General features: G+C 47.3%; 2 protein-coding genes across 5 annotated transcripts; one reads left to right on the top strand and one right to left on the bottom strand.

The window, feature by feature from the left end:
• Nucleotides 1-450: 450 nt before the first annotated feature.
• Nucleotides 451-14387, bottom strand: fbxl19 (F-box and leucine rich repeat protein 19). 4 transcript variants are annotated; one of them, XM_019866340.1, is made up of 12 exons: nt 14029-14387; nt 12566-12754; nt 11504-11647; nt 11331-11417; nt 10564-10725; nt 10323-10355; nt 9155-10248; nt 6090-6253; nt 5709-5870; nt 4581-4817; nt 3712-3996; nt 451-3559 (listed from the first exon to the last, which is right to left on the bottom strand). In XM_019866340.1, exons 2-11 carry the CDS (start codon nt 12737-12739, stop codon nt 3758-3760), a joined length of 2496 nt encoding a protein of 831 aa, XP_019721899.1. In that variant the 5' UTR covers nt 12740-12754; nt 14029-14387; the 3' UTR covers nt 451-3559; nt 3712-3757. The 4 variants fall into 4 exon arrangements, with proteins under 4 accessions (XP_019721899.1, XP_019721898.1, XP_019721900.1 ...); XM_019866339.1 differs by having other exon boundaries at nt 451-3996; XM_019866341.1 differs by lacking the exon at nt 10323-10355 and having other exon boundaries at nt 451-3996.
• A 638-nt stretch (nt 14388-15025) lies between these two features.
• ube2m (ubiquitin conjugating enzyme E2 M) lies at nt 15026-17575 on the top strand. Its single transcript, XM_019866402.1, has 6 exons — nt 15026-15566; nt 16290-16384; nt 16518-16556; nt 16639-16742; nt 16838-16901; nt 16991-17575. The coding sequence occupies exons 1-6, from the start codon at nt 15455-15457 to the stop codon at nt 17129-17131; spliced, it is 555 nt and encodes a 184-aa protein (XP_019721961.1). The 5' UTR covers nt 15026-15454; the 3' UTR covers nt 17132-17575.
• Nucleotides 17576-19041: the final 1466 nt, after the last annotated feature.

The following is a 19041-nucleotide window of genomic DNA, read 5'->3' as shown; positions in this document are numbered from 1 at the left end:
TCTCGTCATCGTCATCACGTTAACGTCTGACGAGCAAGGTGACGTCACAGCTTCTCACACGGGGATACTGTATTCGCAAAGTTGGAAAGGTTCGGCAAAAGGAGTTTGTACTTTTGCCAGCTATGTACAAATACAACCTGTTCATTGTCTGTCATAGTATTGCACATTTAACGTACATTCACTGTGATATTGCGCTTTTGGCATTTTAGCGCGGAATTCATTCACAAGTTTTCATGTACATATTCAGTCCTGTCAACATTTTTTTTGCATGTGTGCTGATTAATAGCAGGTGTTTGTTCGTGTTCTTGTGCCATGAAAATTAGATAATCATCAGAGAACTTGCCATTCTCAGCACTTCTGATTAATCAGTCATTTGTAAAAATAGCAGACCCACACACATGGGGACTGACCAATTTGTGGAAAATAGGAAATTGACCACACTTGGACATACAGGTTTCGGCCCAATTCCAGCCTTGCGTTATATCGAACATTTTTTTTCAATGGATGTGTGCTTCTTAAATAGTAACCGTTTATTATAAGCATAAACACATGCAGAGCATGTCATGTGTTGATGACATGTCTGTTTTATTTGTCCTACAACGGACAGGATGTCAGGTGGGCGAAGCTCCGCCCTCCTGAAGAGCACAGTCGTCTTATAACGTTAAAAAATGGAATTTAAAAAAAACAACTCATTGGTTCTTTATTTGTTTTACAGTAGTCACTCATTCGTCATAGCTGCCTTGAGTTGCTCTTTTGCTTTTTCTTCCAAGTTGCCTCCTCATCTTCCCATCAACACAAAGGAAGAGTTTTGGACAAAGTATAAGAACAACAAAATGACAAAATCAAATAAAATGCCCCTTTTTACAAGAAAACACATTTTGGCAAAGGATGGATGAAGGTCCTGATGATCCAGTGCATTTGAAAATATCCAGAAATACAAATACGTCGATTCAGCGCGTGTACTGCTAAATAGTTAAGAGCTAGGAGGACCTTCGTCCAATCAGATTTCATCTCCCCACTTGTTGCCAGGCAACTTGGAGGCTAACCTGCACAAGACGGGAAAAGCAGAATTAAAAAAACAAAACCAAAAAAAAAAAAAAAAAAACCACCCCCCACACACATACACACAATCAACATGTGAGTTGACCAGCAAACTTGTTGGCACGACACGGCTAACGGGAAGCCAACCCTGCTAGCATCCTGCTAGCGCGTGACCATGGGGATTTTTAGACAGTGGACTTAGACAGTTGCTAATGAACAACTCCAGAATTCACTCTATTAAGATTTTTATATAGTGGACTAAATAGTTGACTCTAGGACTGAAAGAATAAGTCCTTAATCATATATATATATATATATATATGTATATATATTGTTAGCTATTTTTATATAGTGAACTCTATAGTTGAGTGATCAACTTGATGACACAAGGTGAACAGGAAGCAAACCTTGCAATCATCCAACAAGCTGGCACTCTGCCAGCACTGCTAGCAAGTAAAATAAGGAGCGATTTGACAAGCCGCTGCTGAACGGCCACAATTTGTCACAGTTTTGTCCGACCAACAGTCAAAGACTTGTGTAAACAATTGAAAAATGAAGCTTATTTCAACATTTGGTAAGCTTTTGTTCTTTCATCCGGTGAGCCTTCCGACTTTTGATCAACCATCTGTTAGCGCGCCACCAAATGCTAGCTGACGAGCCCGGTCTGCTAACATGCTAATGAGCTCGGAAAATCATCTCAGATTGATTTTTGTTAACCGATTCATAGCATTGCAAGCGTCGGGTGATCTGTTGCCAACACTGTTAGCTCGCTGCTAGTCAAGTTGACGACATACAAGACAAAGTTAGCATGGAATGGCAAGTCGCCAAAACCGAGAGGGCTTTTCAGAAAAACCATGTGGTTGCCGAGCCCGCCGACTGTTTTGGAGTGACAAAACATGCAACCGTGAACACTGGAGTCCATGTGTGCACATACCATATGACAAGCGGAACAGCGGCTAGTTAGCCTAGCTTAACAGGAAGGGTCCTCTGACATTCACCTCCAAAATTGTTTTACTTGTCTTCTTCTTCAATTACTGTTGCTAAAATGCAAAAGCCAGCACAGCGTATTTTTGTGCCAACTATGCTAACATGAACCAGATCATCATCTCCAAAAGAGGACATTTCCTTAAAGGGGAACTAAACCCAGGAATACATACATTTGCATGCAAGATATTCTTCACATCGATGCATCAAAATGTCTTACTTTTCAAGTAAAATAGTGGAAATGGAACAATAATAGGTGAGAAGAGCAGTATATTAGTGGTGTTTGAAGTGCTCATTCCACAAAGATGGTGGCTGCAGGTCACATTACTAGTTAGACTGAGCGTGCTTTGTTCAAACTTTATGTTGGCCTATGAAACTGTCTTGAAAGGGAGGCGGCTTGGTGAATAAGTATGAGTGAATGCTAATATTTAGAAACATATTTTGTATATTTTAGGAAAAAGCATCACTTAAGACAGGGGTGCCCGGGTATGTGCGCATGCATGCGTATGCGCGCATGTGCATGGGTGCGCATGTATGCGTGCACGTGTGGTAACGGGTCAATCGCGGGAGGTTGGTTGGTTAAAAAGTAGATGTTCGTTCAAACACCACGAGTAAAAATATATGCACATTTAATTTCGAAAAAGGCTTGACATCTTTGGTTTAGTTCCCCTTTAAACCTGAACAGCACAGCAAGACTAGCTTAAGATCCACAGCATTATGACTTAGCCTAGTTCGGTAGCGTATGACTCAGCTTAGCCTAGCAAAGAACGTCTTGACAAGAGGGAAGACTTCCTGCAGTTGTGCTGACACGCAGGTGAACGGGGGCGGGGGCCAAAGCCGTAGAAACCAAAGCAAGGACTTTCTTTCAAGTCAGCACACTGCTCGGCACCGGTTTAACCCAAGTCACGTGGTTTATGGACGCCATGTTGTCTCTATTCCTGTCTTTACCTTGCATTAGCTTCAGGACACATTTTGGCTTTTAAAAGTGGATTTTATGGTGTATTGTGTCCAAAGGCTTGCTTGTCTGGGCCGTCGGCTGTTCTAATCGCCCCTGACTAGGTGCGAGGATGCACTGGTTCCCAAAAGGAGGACGCCAGTGGGAGATGAACCCGACACTATATTCATCAAATACAACCTCAGCAATATGATGCATCATTACTTTGAAGATATGAAAAATGATTTGGTGTCAAAAAAATGATATGTCTTAAGACCGGGGGTGCTTGCCTTGGTAACAAATAAAATAAACAAGCAAAAAAAAAAAAAAAAAACAAAAAAAAACCCTCTGTTGTCTTCAAATTGGGAGCATCTTCCTCCTCCTCGCGCATTTAGTGGCTGCGATGCTACCGTCAGATGAACATCACAGATAAACATTGTGAGCTTTCTGTGGAAAAGATCTATTCTGTATAATCCATTTTGGAATCTAATCAGTTGCACTGCCTGCGATGTTGTGTCACATTAGTTGATTTCTACGGCTTTGGGTCGGGGGTCGTGAAAGTGGTGGTCTCTGGGGGTGTGCGGGCTCATTTACATGAAACTACAGAGACAGAGAGACAGACACACACACACACACACACACACACACACACACACACACACACACACAGACGTTTGTACAGAGAACAAATATGTACACGCTCAGAGGTATGCCAACACATTTCTCCTCTTTCTTCTCCTCCTCCTCCTCACCTGTAGTGTTCTCAAATGTCCCATGATGCCACGGGGCACTTAGCGTTTAGCTGTTCTTTAGCAGCGTCCTGTCCTCAGGCGGACAGGAAGTGGAAGCAGCGAGCGTGGCGTTGGAGACGGAGGAAGAGGAAGCGGACGAGGACGAAGACGAGGACGGCTGCGCTGGGAAGCAGAGGAGTTGTCCCGCTTCGGTGGGAAGCAGCGAACACGAGCGAAGGTCCACCGTCTGCAGGGACGGACAACGGCGCAACAGCGGGACGCTCTGCTCAGTCACCTTCACACAACCTGCCACACATACACAAACACACACACGCTATGGTTACGTGCTCGACGCAACAAACATGAGATGATACAGAGCCGCAACCAACCATTGTTTTCATCATCCATTATTTTTTCAATCCATCAACAACTCGACAAAAAAAAAAAAAAAAAAAATCATTTGATAATTTCCATTCTTTTTTTTTTTCAAAAACAGGACATTATTTGCAAATTGCAAACCCAATTCCAACGAAGTTAGGACACTGTGTTAATCAGAAATAAAAACAGAATACCGTAAATTGCAAATCATGGTCAGCCGATATTTAATTGAATACCCTACAAAGATATCTTGTCATTGTATTCTGTTTTTATTTCTGTTTAACGCAATGACACAACTTCATTGGAATTGGGATTGTTTTGACGGAAATGAGAGGTGGTTTGATGTTGAGAGGCTGAAATTCACGGCATTTGGACAATTTGCAGTAAAACAAGGTTTGGTCAATATTCGATGACTTGACAATTAAGCAATGAATTGCTGCCCCTCCACTTGATTTGCTTTGGTGGGCCACAAAACATGCACACGGTGGAAGCTGAGCGTGTGGTGAGCACACCTGCCAGGTTGAGGTGCGTAAGGGTGTGTCTGAGCGGCGAGGTGGGCGCAGCCAGCGTGGCCACACTGTGATCCGACACGTTGGCGCAGTGGCTGAGGTCCAGCTTGGCCAGACGCGGCACAAAGCGCACCAGCAGGCGGGATGCCGCGTCCGTCAGGTCCAGCCCGGACAGCCGCAGCTCCGTCACGTTGTGAAAACGGCCCGCTCGCGGCTCCGCGCCGCCACTGCCGCCGCGCCCTGAACAGCCAATCAGAAAGGGACTACCGAAATCATCCCTCTGTTGTCGTGAGACGTTATGATATTTCAAGCTTAAAAGGTCGCTTTTAAAAAAAAAAAAAGGAAATTTTCCCTGCCATATCTTCAACACTAAAAATTAAATGTTACTGTGACACTAAGAAAACTTTTAAACACGACATACTTGGATGCAAAAAACACAATATTTACTCATTTGTACCACGCGTCAGGAAAAATCGGGATGCCGATAGCCCCGACAAGCGGGGAGAAAAACATGATTCGATCAGTTTCTTCCTTAATACAGTCAAACCTCGGTTTTCGAACGTCTCGGTTCTCCACCAATTAGGTTTTCGACCAAAAATTTCGAGTTTTTTATGCCTCGGATGACGAACAAATTTCGGTTCTCGAATGAACTGAGCGCACTTGAATGCACCATTTGACTCCTCTTGCCTTCCTTACACGTGGAAGTGATGCTTCCTCGTGTTGCTTTCCATTGTGAGCAGACGTGTTCAGTAAACATTTTTATTTTAAAAAGAGCGTGGTTTCGGTTTTCGAACAATTTCGGTTTTCGAACAGCCTTCTGGAACGGATTATGGACGAAAACAAGAGGTTTGACTGTCGTTGCTTCAGGTCTTTTCAGTGCACCGCCGTTGATAGCGCCTCCGTAGTGGTGCAACACTGCAACTGCAGTTAAAATACGTAGCTGCCACAGAGGGACATCAATCGCTCAATCAGCACAGCTGTAGCTTTACGCCATGTTGAGCGTTATCAATCGGCCTGGCTGGGGGTGGCAATCAATTTTGAATACAGGAAAAATGCTGCTTTGGTCCTTAAACTAGCCAAGGCACGACATCGGCCTCAATAGCATATACGGTTTGCGGGTGGCGTGCTCACCTGTCCTGCTGTCGGGGGGTGGGGCCAGCAGCTCCCTCAGGTGAGCGTCCTTCAAGTCGTCCACACCGCTCAAGTCCAACATGCGCAAACACGACCGCACGCCCTGACACAACGCCGACACTGCTGGCCACGCCACGCCCGCCACCGTCAACTCCGCCAGGCCTTGAGCACATACACACGTATGTCACACACTAAAACACGCATATTGATATTTGGTGTGCGCAAACACGCACGTGCACACACATAGTACCAATCAAAGATTTGGACTGTTGTGCGGCCGAAAACGTGGACTTTGGAGGACACAGCCCGGGAATGTGGACACGGCCGCCGCGTGGTTGACAGCAAGTGCATATGCGAGCGAGGACGGATAGTCTGGCAGACCTGGCAGGCGGCTGATGAGCCAGACGAGCTGCTTCTTGGAGATGTTGGTGTGTCCAAGGTTGAGCGAGACGGGCTGTCTGCGAATGATCCCGCTGAGCATGGGTGGCGTGATGGAGCGCTGTCGGCTCAGGTCGATCCGACTCCACAGACGCTTGTCGCAACACCTGCATCGCCACAGCAACCACACGGGCCAGCGTTACTTATGACTGTCGGGCCTATGTGGGAAAACTGCAGTGATTCCCAAGCAGCGGGCCGCAGGAAATGATCCAATTGGACGTCGCCGCTCGGAAACGATGAGCGCTTAACTCAAAAATAAGGCTGTTGTGTCTCTCTATGGCAGTGACGTGTAGTGACGAGCACAACAATTAATGTACATTTATGAACACGTATCCACTTTTTGCAATGAAAAAATCGACGTGATGACAAGTTTTCAATTTCTCATGTTCAGACAAATCTATTTCAGGTTAAGGGACGTTCTCTTCGGCCCGAAACAGGACCCCCGCATATAGTTTGATTTGCAGATTTGTTTTCAAATTTCGTCGATGTATTTGAATATGTGTTTGAAATATTTTCGGGGGGGGCGGGGGGGATTTCCCACATTTTTGCAGAAAACATTGAATGTTTTTCAGCATTTTGGGAGGGGGGATTTGGGGTTAAAAAAAAAAAAAAGTACATCCCAAAAAAATGTAACAATTTTCTCCCCCAATGCATTTCAGTCGGTGTCAGTTTGATGAGCCCCCACTCTACTTGTAGGCTGGCTGGTCGGTATCGCCTGCCAATATCGGTGGTCGACTGTATGCCTATCAAGACAATGGTTGCATTCCTAGAAGATGATCGCGTGGTCTGGGGTGTGCTAAGAGTGAATTTGTCCCGATAATCGGGTCCCTACGGGTCGGTTGGGGCTACAATCTTTAGATTGTGTTCAAAATTTCCCACCAATAACCTTCATATTTGTGACATAAATGCAATGCAGCCAATTGAAGACTAAGAACAAGGAAACAGCCATAAATTAAAATAATATAATCTTTTTTTGAGTGGGTTCTGCAGATGACAACAAGCCTATTTTTTTTTCTTTTTTTAACAATGTTTGAGAAATCCTTCTGTGTGACCCGGGAGGGCCTGCCTTGGCTAATGCTTCAGCCCCACTGCTTCCTGGTGTGACGTGTCTAAAAAAAACAGCAGATGCTGGGCCAGTAGGCCACAGCCGCTGGTAAAGAAGTGGCGCACGCCCCCCTTGTCCTCACTTGTCGTCCATCCTGACGGCCTCTTTTGACCATCACAGTCGGGTCAGGGAATTTGACTCCCTCTGAAAGTTCCATGGCCACATCGGCAAGCGGTGACGAAGGCTGAAGCATCAGCACGAAACCATCAGTCAGCTAAGACAACTTCTTTTTACCCCCCCAAAAATGGCTCTGAACACGTGAAATCTACATTTTCTCATAAAATCTAGTAGCCACAAAAAGCGGGGTTATTAGACTACGCTCATACTGCAGGTCCATTCCGATTTTTTTGCCCAATGTGTCGTCCAATGCATCAGATTTTTTTTACGTCAATGTGGTGAGTAAAATTGTGATTTCCCCACCCCCACCCCCCAAATCAGACCCAGACTTCTGCAGATAGCCTGTGGGCATCAATGGGAAATGTATCCGACGCGACTGCAGTAGACACGCTCCTCCGACGGTGTGCCATCAAAAGGTGATTAGTCATCACAATTCATTGTCAAAACAGAAGGTAGGCAAAAAAAAAATTTGGATGGGGAAAACGAAAAGGGACACCACGGACCAGATTTGGTTCCGTCCTTCCAAAACTGCCACGCCAAGTGACGTTCTCTTTTGCCACTTGACCTTTCGCAAAGCGAGCGACGCCATCAAAGGACGGCGCTGAGCGACAAAGCCCAAAGGGGCCTTCCTGACCTGCAGTGTGAACGTAGCCTTCGGCCTCTTAGGCGTGAGGTGTCAGGATGAGACCAAAATGCAGCCGAAGCTTGACCGTCTGCACACTTTTGAAACCACAAGTTCATCTTTTCTCTCTTTCGGTTCTGTTTGTGCAACTTGCCGTGAGATATGTTCAGAAATGTCCTGGTTCAAGTCCAATTGATATTTGCACAGCTCTTTTTTTTTTTTTTTTAATCAGATTGTGAACTAAAAGTTCAACAATTGATGAACTGACAATTAAGTGAGTATCAAATGAATTGACAACTACTTTGATAATGGCTGAATCATTTTGAGACCTCATATTGAACTTGAAATTTTCTGAATTCACAGAATTCCAGCCACTCAACAGCAAATATTCTCTCTCTGGTTTCTGTAATCCTCCATGCAGGTGGATTATATTATATATTATATTATATTAGTATCGAATCCAAATAAAAACATTTGCAAACCGCGACGTTTTTACTTTGGAAAACTATCAGCAACATTTTGGACCATTTTCTGACATTGGTGAGGGAGCAAACCACAAATGATGAGCCGGCTTCACAAGGCAGACTTTCTTGCCATTTCGATTTTCGCACAAGGCCGGTTCCATTTTAAAGTGGAACAATTCGATTCTGTGGGATTACGATTCGATATGGTCCAGATCTGTTGTGTGATGCACTGAATTTGTTGTGTAAATGAGGTGTTTTATCTCTCCATTAAAAGAACATTCTGCATGTCTCGCAATCCATTTGAAAGCGGAGCGATTCGGTTCCATACGATGCGCTCGCATGTTTTAAATCTAAACCGTTATTCCGATTTGACCCGATTGGTTTTTCGTACACTCCAAATAGAAATGTTTTGAAGCGATTCATTGAAATGAATAATTAACAGATTAATCGGTTATTCGGATCATGGTTGGTTTGCACCCCTAGAGTTTCACTGCTGCCATCCTTGTCAAAGAACAAATTGTGGAAAAAGTACTGAAACCTTCTGTCGTTGGACATTTTGAAGTTTACACAAGGCCAGACAAAATTCAGCTGATTGCATTTCAGGCTCATCCTGCAACGTCACCCCAAAAACGCCCAACATCGGACACCTGATGAGCTTGGGAATCACTTGCGTGGAGTACGGACGGACGGACGAACTGACCAGCGGCTCCACGTGCGACACACGCGCATGCACAGGCACAGCTCACGCTGGGTGAGGAAGGTGAAGACCCACAGCCAGGCGTCGCGCGTCATTATGTGCGCGCAGCCCGAGTCCAGCGGGAGGCAGCTGGGCTCGGGGCAGGCGGGCGGCGGCCTCACCAGGTGGCGCTCCATCTGGACGGGACGCGGCGGCGACGGCACGGCGGGAGGGCTGCGCTTCATCACATGCGAACGCCCCGCCGCCCCTGAGCAGGGCGAGGCCGCCGTGGCCGACACCAGCGGGCCACCGCTACCGCTCCCTCCTCGCCCCCCGTTGGAAGTGGGGACAGAGTTCCTCTGTCGACTCTTGTTGCCTTTGGTCCCGCCCCCCGCCGCCCCGCCATGTCTGTGATTGGTCAGCAGGCTGCTAGTGTTCTCCTTTTCGCCGCGTGCACGTCCGTTGCGTGGCTCCTGCCCGTTGCTGTGTTGTGAGGACGGGGCCATTTGATTGGATGAGAGCGGCGAGGGCGGCGGGAGGGACGAGTTTTTCCCAACTCTGTCTGAAGGCAGCGGCTCGGCCTCGTCTCCGTCTATCGCGGCAGATTTTCTCCCCCGCAGTGCAGAGGCTTCTCCTACTCCGGGCGTGTCTCCATCTCCTCTCCGCCGCACTTTGTCTCCCGCCCGCTCCTCTTCCTCCCGCTCCTCGTCCTCATCGTCCGACTCGTCACTTGCACTGAAACCCAACTCCGCCAGGCGCCGGTCCCGCTCGTTGCGGCTCCGTTCCGTCCGTCCTGAACCACTGTTGCCATGAGTGACGGGAGGCGGTGAGGAAGGCGAGGAGGCTCCTACCCTGCGGAGCGAGTTATCCGAGTCTGATTCGGAGTCCGACTCGGAGCTGGAGGATGACGACGACGACGACGAGTCGGGCCGGCGCTCCAGCAGGCACATCCTCTTGAAGCGTTCCAGTTTTTCCCGGTGATGCGAGCGCTGATCTGTGCTGGTTCCCCCGCCTCCCAGTCCATCGCCCGTTGCTGTCACAAAGGAAGTGGAGCCCAGAGACGATCCTCCCGCTGAGGAGGCAGGGCCATTGGACTCTGCTCCTTCTTGTTTGGGCTTCTAAAAGCAGGACGCAAGAGCACAAGTCAGAATCAACTCAAAAGAACCACAACGGACGAAAACGTGAAGTGCACCTTTTTGAGACGTTTCTCGTGCGCACCCTTCATCTAAAAGAAAAGACACGTTTATTGTGAGCAGCAGAGCGTGACTGGTCGTTTTAATTAAGATTTCTTCACGACAGTGCTCCTTAACTTTGCTTGATGAGACTCCGGGGTATTGGCGAGTCAGTGTCAGGGGTTTGCCAGAGAGCAACACAATGTGTGTGTGTGTCCATGAATGCTTTTTCACTCCACATTTAGCAGGGCACCGCCTGACCTTTTTCTTGGGTCCGCCATCCGAGGGCAGCATCTCCTTCCTCCTCTTGTGCCCGCCTTCCGGCCTGGGCGCCTCCTTCTTGGGTGGCGGTTCGTCCGTCAGCTTCCAGCGGCCCAGCTCACCGTTGTCCAGACGCCTCTTGGCCAACATGTCAGCTTGCTCCTGTGGGCGCACACAAGACCAGGGTGATTGGGGGGGGGGGGATGCTGAACAGGGCGGGATCCAAAGGACTTTCGAAATGCTATGTAGCTACTGCTGATGACCAGACACATTTGCGTGACATCATCGGCTGTGCTGTGGATTTCAACTAAGTTACATTTTTTGCAAACAATAATGTATATTTGCTTTGTTAAGACCGTTCAGCATTTGATATTTTAAAATGTATTCATTAATTATTTTGTCAATCGGGAGAGAAAAAAGGCCTGGTTGCGCTGTGTGGCATCAGGCAGAACAATTACATGCAATTGAATGAAAATATTAATACTTTAAAAACCCACAAAAAAAAAATATCCAGCGCTACATGATTTTCTGTACTTTGCCAAATTTGTGCAAGTGTGAGCTGTGTGATTCCTTCCGGGCATTTGGAGGGCTTAAAGGTGTGTGTTGAAATGTGTGTTTTGAGCAGTAAAAGTGGACCCCCACGCCAACCGAATGTTGGATGTGCTCTGGGCCCGATCTCAATTGTTCTATTCATAATTTTTTTTTAAACCCCAAAAACATCTGCGCACGCGCTTGGTCACAAGTTAAAGATGGCACCAGTCACTGACCTTGCTGGTTTTCCCCTCCTTGTGGCACTTGGGACACTCCCAGCAGTTGGGAATCTCGTCGTTGATGATGCCCTCCGCCTTGCCCATCTGCCACCGCGCAAAGCACACGAATGCACGTCAGGCAGGCTTCTCGTGGGTGTCGCCGGGCAACAAGAAGTGAGGGTGGAACCCACCTTGAGGCAGCGTGGGTGTATGATTTCGTTGCAGATCGTACATTCCATCAGGCTCAGGCTGAACTTGTCCTCGTCGCCCTCTACGGTGTCCTCCTTCCCCGCCTCGCCACACGCCAGGCACACCGCCGTGTGCGGGAGTACAGGCTGCCCGCAGAGTTCACAAGTCAGTGACCCTGCCCGCCGGGAGCGTGTCAATATTGCGGCTCCTTGAGATTTAACTGAGCCCGGCGAACGATTTTTACCAGAAAAAAATGCAATAACATTCCACTAAATTCGTGCTAAGATAAATGAGAAACGCCATAGATGAGCTCCAGTAAAATGATATAGATATTACGGTAATTGTAAACCTTCAAAACAAAAACAGCATCTGACAATGCTCACAGACTTCTATTCGATGTGCGGTGTGGGAACAAATGTGAACGATTTTGTTTTGAGCATAGTGTAACACACCGTTTGCCTTCTTTTAAGGGAATGAAGGACATAGACAACTGACACCTTCACACTGGGAATCACCATGCTTTCAAAACAATGAGGCCACTTGTTACTGTTGTGGCTCAATCAGAGGAGCCCGGAAGAATGAGAGAGAGTGAGGGAGCGAGAGAGAGGAGAAAGCAAGATGGAGAGAGGGAGCAAGAGAGCACCGGAGCAAGAGAGAGAAAGAAAGAGAAATGGAGAGAGAGAGGAGAGCGAGGGACCAAGACAGTGAAAGGATGAGACAGAGAAGAGTGAGAGGGACAGACATCGTGTGAAACGGGGGGAGCAAGAGAGAGTGCAAAAGAGTGACGTGTGAGAGAGAGAAAGTGAGAAAGAGGGAGTGAGAGAGAGAAAGAGTGATGGAGGGAGAGAGGACAAAAGAGGGATGGGGAGAGAAGGAGAAAAAGAGTGAGCGAGCGAGTGAGAGTGGCTTCATTGCAGCGCGCATTTTGGTTTCCCACGAACTAGCTGGCCAGAAGCTGAGCAGCAGCACCACTTCGGCTTGTTGCGTCTTCCACGCTAGACTCAGCAGGAATTGCCTCATTTGGTACCTTCTCGTTAGCATGTGGCGTGTTGTGTGAGTCTCACCGCCGTGCACTGCCTGAGCAGGCAAGATTGCTTCATACGTCCGGGCCCCCCAAACTTCTTCATGTCCTTGCAGAAGTGACACTCGCCGCACTCGCTGCGGGTGCACGCCTGGCAGCGGCGGCACCGCGTCCTCCTGCGCCTCGCCCCACCGCCAAGCGCCTTACTGCCCGACATCCCACAACGAGTCAGCTGTAATGACAACAAAGACAAACGTGTCAGTACACTCACCATCTTGGTGCAATTTCCTCCAGAACAAATCAATTTGTCATCCGTCGCAGTTTCCAACATCACATACTAATTTGGACACAATGACTCGAGAAAACCTTCAGGAATTTCGACCTATGCCAGGTGACTGAAACTTGACAGCTAATCAGGAAGGTCTCTCTTCAAAAATGGGACATGATTTCAAATTGACAGTACAGAAAATGCACATAAATAATTTGATGACCGACTTCCTGGTTTGGTCCACTCCATCCATCAGAAAAAGACAAGCTGCTTACATAGAGCACGACAGAAATCATTAATTAACTGACATTTGGTTTGTTATGATTGTATTACTGTTCACGATATAATTTATGTCATGTGGTCTGTAAAGCGCTTTTACTAAGTTGCTGCTGTTGAGACAGTGTATAAAAATAAAGTTGAGTTGAAAGACTGAAATTCATTACACAATGGCTGAAACAATTGCCAATGAATGTGATCATTAATTAGTTGTTAGGTGGCTCACAGTTACACCTCAGGTTTTTTTAAATATTTTTTTTAGATACTGCCGAAAAGGACCATTCAACCGACACAAAAATTCTGCAGTTCATCGCAACCCAAACTGCGATTTTCTAAATTCTTACTGCGTTGTACATGGGTTGAAGTGGCCATTCCAACCAGATGCAGCATTTGGGACATCAGTCAAAATGTATTAAAACAGCAGCCAATATGGGGAACTGTGCTGCCAGTTCAGTATACTCCCATAAAAACAATGTCAACATAATTTGATTCACGGTTCCGGACTGATTCATTCTATTTCAAATTATTTGAATGAAACATTGGTTTAGGGTCTCGATTAACAGATGTGGAGTTCAAAACCCAAAATACTTCATCTGTGTGTACTTGCAGAACACCAACACGGTGTGAGGTCAAAGCTTGTTCCTGTGCTTTCTTGTGATACAGTACTAACATGCAGCTACGAATCATCACTGGATCACGTGATCAACGGGCATCACAAAGCACTCAGCTAGTACCCTTAGCAAGCATCAGGAAGGCAGGCAGCACCTGAAGGGTGCTAACCGTGAACACACACACACACACACACACACACACACACACACACACACACACACACACACAAGCCCCCTCCGTGAACAGGGAACATGGGCTAACATGCTAAGCCCTTAGCATCGCTTTGGCTGCTCTCTTGATTCAAAGAGCTCGCGTGCGCGCGCACGGCCGTTGTTGTCATTGTCACCCACCTCTGGCTATCAGCTCGCATGCTCGTGCCTCGCACATTAGCAACAAGATTAGCCGTCCAACCAGCTAGCCGCGATAGCTTGTCGTCAGTCCCTGCGTCCGTCCGTCAGCTTCCTTGTTTGGTTGCTGCCGTCTCACGCGCGCTTCATGCCGCCGATAGCCTCTAGCTAGCTCCTGGCCAGCTAGCCCGGCGCAGCCGATGTGTTTATGATCAGACAACTAATGGGTATTGAGGAAGAGGAGGCGAAGGGCGAAGTGCTGCTGCTGTGGGACTAGCCCATTCACCCCCCTCTCTCTCTCAATCGCTCGCTCGCTCTCACTCTCTCTGCCGCGCACCTCTCAGCGCGCGCGCTCGCGCGTTCTACTTCTCGGGCTTGTTCACTACACGTGCGCGCTGCTATCCCTCCGCATAAAGTAGTCCCAATAGTCAGTCCCTCCCTCCACAGCCTATCGCGAGTCAAGAGGCAGGACCCGCGCTTTCGTTTTCTTGTCCCAACCCACCCATCATTATTTAACAAAAAGATACATAAAGATACAAAAACATAAACGCCACAAAAACATACCGGTGTCATGTGTCAACAATATAATAATAAAAAAGACATTGAAATGGAAGCACAATTTCAAGGTTTTTATAGCTTTCTTGTTTTCAGCAGCAGACACTGACAGAAAATACAGTTACAGTTTTTTCAGAAGGACACAACAGAAAATCTGTTACACCTGTGGGCCACATGCTCTCCCCGGTCGTTTGTTGTTGTTGTGTGTGTGTGTGTGGGTGTGTGTGTGTGTGTGTGTGTGTGTGTGTGTGTGTGTGTGTGTGTGTGTGTGTGTGTGTGTGTGAGACGCGAACGTTTTGGTGGCGTGCAATGACACGCTCACGTTGAAGACGTCACACAGGTGGCTGCGGGCGCGCGCGCGGGCTCGTGCGCGGGTTCCGAGGAGACCAATCAGTATTTAATAATACAAGTCAACAAATGCCGCAATTAGGCCCTTTTGGCGGATATGATATCAAATGCAGAAATGCATCATGGGACTTGAAGTTGTCGTCACAATTTAATGATTCGACTCACTAGAGTCACAGTGGATACACTGGGATACAGACAAATATATTTTCTGAAATAAAGCGTACAAGTAAGTACAAGTAAAAAGCCAAAGTCCTATTCGAGTAACAGGTATTCTAAGTGTTTTGCAGCGAGTCAAGCCCGAACCCCCTCGCTAGCAGTTAGCATGTAGCAGCTCAGCTAGCAGGCTAGGCTCGGCTCGGCTAGCGGCGTGTAATTGGTTGACGTGCGCCGGTCGAGTCGGCTCGTCTATCAACATTCGGGTGCTGTTGGGACGGAACACACTCCCCAGCCAGCCAGCGAGCAGGCGACGCGGACTCGGCGAACACGGATCGGAGGCGTCGTTGTGCGTCTCATCCCGCGAGTGAAGATGATTAAGCTCTTTTCCCTCAAGCAGAAGAAAGACGAGGAATCTGCTGGAGGAAACCGAACCGGAGCCGGCGGTAAAAAAGCCAGCGCGGCCCAGCTACGAATACAGAAAGGTGCGCTCTTTCACCAATACACAAACACACACTTTTACACTTCTGAATCTACATAGATGTGTGTGCGTACGTCTGCGTTAATCTATTTGGAATTGTTGAAACACAACTACGAGCTTGTCACTGCTCCCAACCCAAGAATACGCTCGGCTAGCACTTAGCCACAGAGGCTCACTGCTAGCGAGCTGACTCCCGCTAGCCCAGCCTCCACTGACAACATACACACAAAACATATTTCACGGCTGGTTAGCAGCTAGCAACGCTAGGTCCCCCGACTGCGCTCTTTGTGCTAAACTGTTAGCGCACATGGGTGCTGCTGTATTAGCACCCCAACGTCATGACACCTGCAGGGGTCACGTGAGCAGGCCACACCTGCAAGGTTTCGGGCACCACCCCCTGCTCATGTCCCAGTGACATCAATGCCTGTGATGACATAACATCCAAAATGCAGAGCAAAACTGTTAATCATGTGGTCTTGCAACTATGCCATGCGGCTAATGCTTCATTTAAGAGGTGTCTTTAAGATATGATCAGTGAGTCAACAAAAACTAGTTGAAGCAGCGAAAGACAGCAAGTGTTTTTGAAAATGCCTGTTTTGGATGCCCACAAATAGACAGACAGCATTTTATTTGGAGGGGGTCTGTTTCAGACACGACTTGACTTTTTTATTTTATTGCAAAAGGGTTTCTTTCAGATACTGATGGTATTTGAAAATGTGTGTTTCAGACATCAATGAGTTGAACCTGCCGAAGACATGTGAGATCAACTTCCCTGATGACGATGACCTCCTCAACTTCAGACTCATCATCTCACCTGATGAGGTGTGTGTGTGTGTGTGTGTGTGTGTGTGTGTGTGTGTGTGTGTGTGTGTGTATGTGTCCCCGTCCGTGCGTGTGTGTGCGCGCGCGTACACCTATGTACTCGAGTTGAGAGATGACTTTTTTTTCCTGTTAGGGTTTTTACAAAGGAGGAAAATTTGTCTTCAGCTTTAAGGTCAGACTCAATTTTTCTTGTCACCGCGGCAATGTTGTTGTGTGTTTGCATGCAACATGTGGTGAGTGTGTGTGTGTTGCAGGTAGGACAGGGTTACCCTCATGACCCCCCAAAGGTGAAGTGTGAGACAATGGTGTACCACCCCAACATCGACCTGGAAGGAAACGTCTGCCTCAACATCTTAAGGTGGTCTCACTGCCTGTTTGCTGAGTCACATCACATTTCAGTGCTTGTGTGTGTAAGGGTTTTAATTGTGTGTGTGCGTTGTGTGTGTGTGACAGGGAGGACTGGAAGCCTGTGCTGACAATAAACTCCATCATCTACGGCCTACAGTATCTTTTTCTAGTGAGTGACTACTTCCTGCTTGTTGGGGGTCACGTGACTGCTGACCTCATCACGAACATCATCAGAGTGGCCCTTTGCTTGCGTTTCAGGAGCCCAACCCCGAGGACCCCCTGAACAAGGAGGCGGCCGAGGTCCTGCAGACGAACCGCCGCCTGTTTGAGCAAAACGTCCATCGCACGCTGCGTGGCGGCTACATAGGCTCCACCTACTTCGAGAGGTGTCTGAAATAGCTCCGCCCTTGCCCGCAGGAAGCAACCGAGAACATTTTCGGAGGTCCCAGCCCCGCCCCCTTCTCCTCACATTTTTCTTTTCCATGACTCAGTGCTTATCATTCATGCCCAGCAGGACTCGGGGTTGTGCAGGGGTGTGGAAAGGGGGGTGCGGGCAGGGCTCGTGAATGTTGACGGCATCACAAAACGCTTTGGCTTTTCATTTGGCAGGAGGTTATGCCCCCTCCCGCCGCAAACTCCAAACAGCGCCCCCCGCAGGGGGTGAATGTCAGGTGAGGGGCGAAAGAAAGGAGCCGGACCAGTTTTGAGTTTGCTGTGGGGGTGGGGCTACGGCAGCGGTGGGCTGAGACAGAAAAAAAAAACTGAAAAAGGTGGGGCTTGTGGGTTGACATGTTCATGAAGACTGCAATGATTGACGTGAATAAATTACTAACTTGAACTGTCCCTTTGAACATCTTTGCCACTGCTGACGGGTGGTGTCACACAGCTGTTTCCATTTGGGGTGCGCCCTTGTACGGATGGTCACATGACATGGATGGCCATGCAACATGTGACGACATCGTAACATCCTTCAATGTTTCCAAACGCAATTACTGCTCCCCGCTGGTGGAAGGCAAGTGAAAGTAGCGCTGGGCAAGGGAAGGGGTTTCAAGGCGGGCGTTTGGAAACCCTTTAGCTTTTATGGATAGGAAAACAGAAAAGGGTGTGGCCAAAACAGATTCCATACATAAAACATCTCCCCAAAAAAAAGTCACTGCTAACGCTACAGACATTTCGGCACCTCTGGCATTTCCCGGCCAGGGTTGTTGGAATCTCCCAAATTTCGAAATGAATGTTTAGTCACCACAGACTGTCGAGCGCATGCTGTCGTTACCGAACGGCGCTTTGGCTCCCGCGCAGACGTTCCGACCAGTTTGCGTTCGAACCTCCCAAGCAAAAGTGTTTTGTACTGTTGGTCGAAAATTAAATATTTTTAAGACTGCTGCTTTTGGCACAACTTTGTGCACTTTTTTTTAGTTGCTAATCTTAATCTGTTATGACTAAGCATTTTTTGTTCTACAGGCTGAAGAAGTGCTCCAGGCACGCATTTGCTAACTCGACATACGTCAATGATAATGGCTTACGTTTATTTAGAAGTAGGAAACAGGCACAAAGTGAAAGAGGGAAGAAGGATTATTTTATTGTTGAATAATGCTGCCGAGGGGCCAGCTGTGGTGAAATGGAGCCTTACCTAAAAGCTACATATTATTATTATTAGGTGGCCATTTCTGTTGTTGCAATGTCCGTCCATTCATTCTCTGTGCCACTTATTCGGCATGAGCCGGTTACCTCGGGTATCAAAAGTCCCGAGTTCAAAACCGCTCAAACCTTTTGTTTTTCTTCTTTTTTTTGCAGTCGTCAGTGCAGGAAAAGTGATATAATCACTTGCATTGTTGGTGGAAACAGTCACCCGTTTGTCATTTGTTTTCATTTTATTTTGACTTTTGTTTTTCAGTTCAGTTAGTTTTCATTTGTGAGTTATTAACGTGTGTTATGTCAGTTGAATGAGGTGTGTGAGGGGAGTGTCAGAAGTATTGTGTAATAAAAACATTTCAAAACTGCGCTAACTTTGTAGTAGCTGAACAATTTCCACAAATTTAATACAGCTACTATATAATAGTCCACATAAGTTTTAATTCAGTGTAAAAAAAAAACAAAACTGCTTGGCTGCATCACAACATGCATTCAAGCCATTCACCAAACACATACTGCTGCTTTATCAAAATTTTTGTTCAACTTACAGAGCCTTCTGTCCATCATTGTAAACAAGTGCAAAAAACAATCGTTATTTTCATGTTTTACTTCCTTTGCGCCAGGTTGCAAACTTCCAGGTTGACTCCCACTTCTATGGCTCCAGAAGTGTTCCACTC

This window comes from Hippocampus comes, unplaced genomic scaffold (genome assembly GCF_001891065.2).
Source record: "Hippocampus comes isolate QL1 unplaced genomic scaffold, H_comes_QL1_v1.1 scaffold99, whole genome shotgun sequence".
Lineage (NCBI taxonomy): Eukaryota > Metazoa > Chordata > Actinopteri > Syngnathiformes > Syngnathidae > Hippocampus > Hippocampus comes.
Note: the sequence above shows the minus strand (reverse complement) of the source record. Positions and strands in the feature narration are given on the sequence as shown.

Bases quoted from the DNA above. Each gene is read 5' to 3' on its own strand.
- fbxl19 (XM_019866339.1), bottom strand. From the start codon at position 12,739: ATGTCGGGCAGTAAGGCGCTTGGCGGTGGGGCGAGGCGCAGGAGGACG. The intron at 11,418-11,503 runs GTGGGTTCCACC...GCGCGGTGGCAG, and splicing joins TACACCCACGCTGCCTCAAG to ATGGGCAAGGCGGAGGGCAT. The intron at 4,818-5,708 runs GTGAGCACGCCA...TTGGCTGTTCAG, and splicing joins ACCCCCCGACAGCAGGACAG to GGCGCGGCGGCAGTGGCGGC.
- ube2m (XM_019866402.1), top strand. From the start codon at position 15,455: ATGATTAAGCTCTTTTCCCTCAAGCAGAAGAAAGACGAGGAATCTGCT. The intron at 16,385-16,517 runs GTGTGTGTGTGT...TTTTCCTGTTAG, and splicing joins TCATCATCTCACCTGATGAG to GGTTTTTACAAAGGAGGAAA. The intron at 16,743-16,837 runs GTGGTCTCACTG...TGTGTGTGACAG, and splicing joins GTCTGCCTCAACATCTTAAG to GGAGGACTGGAAGCCTGTGC.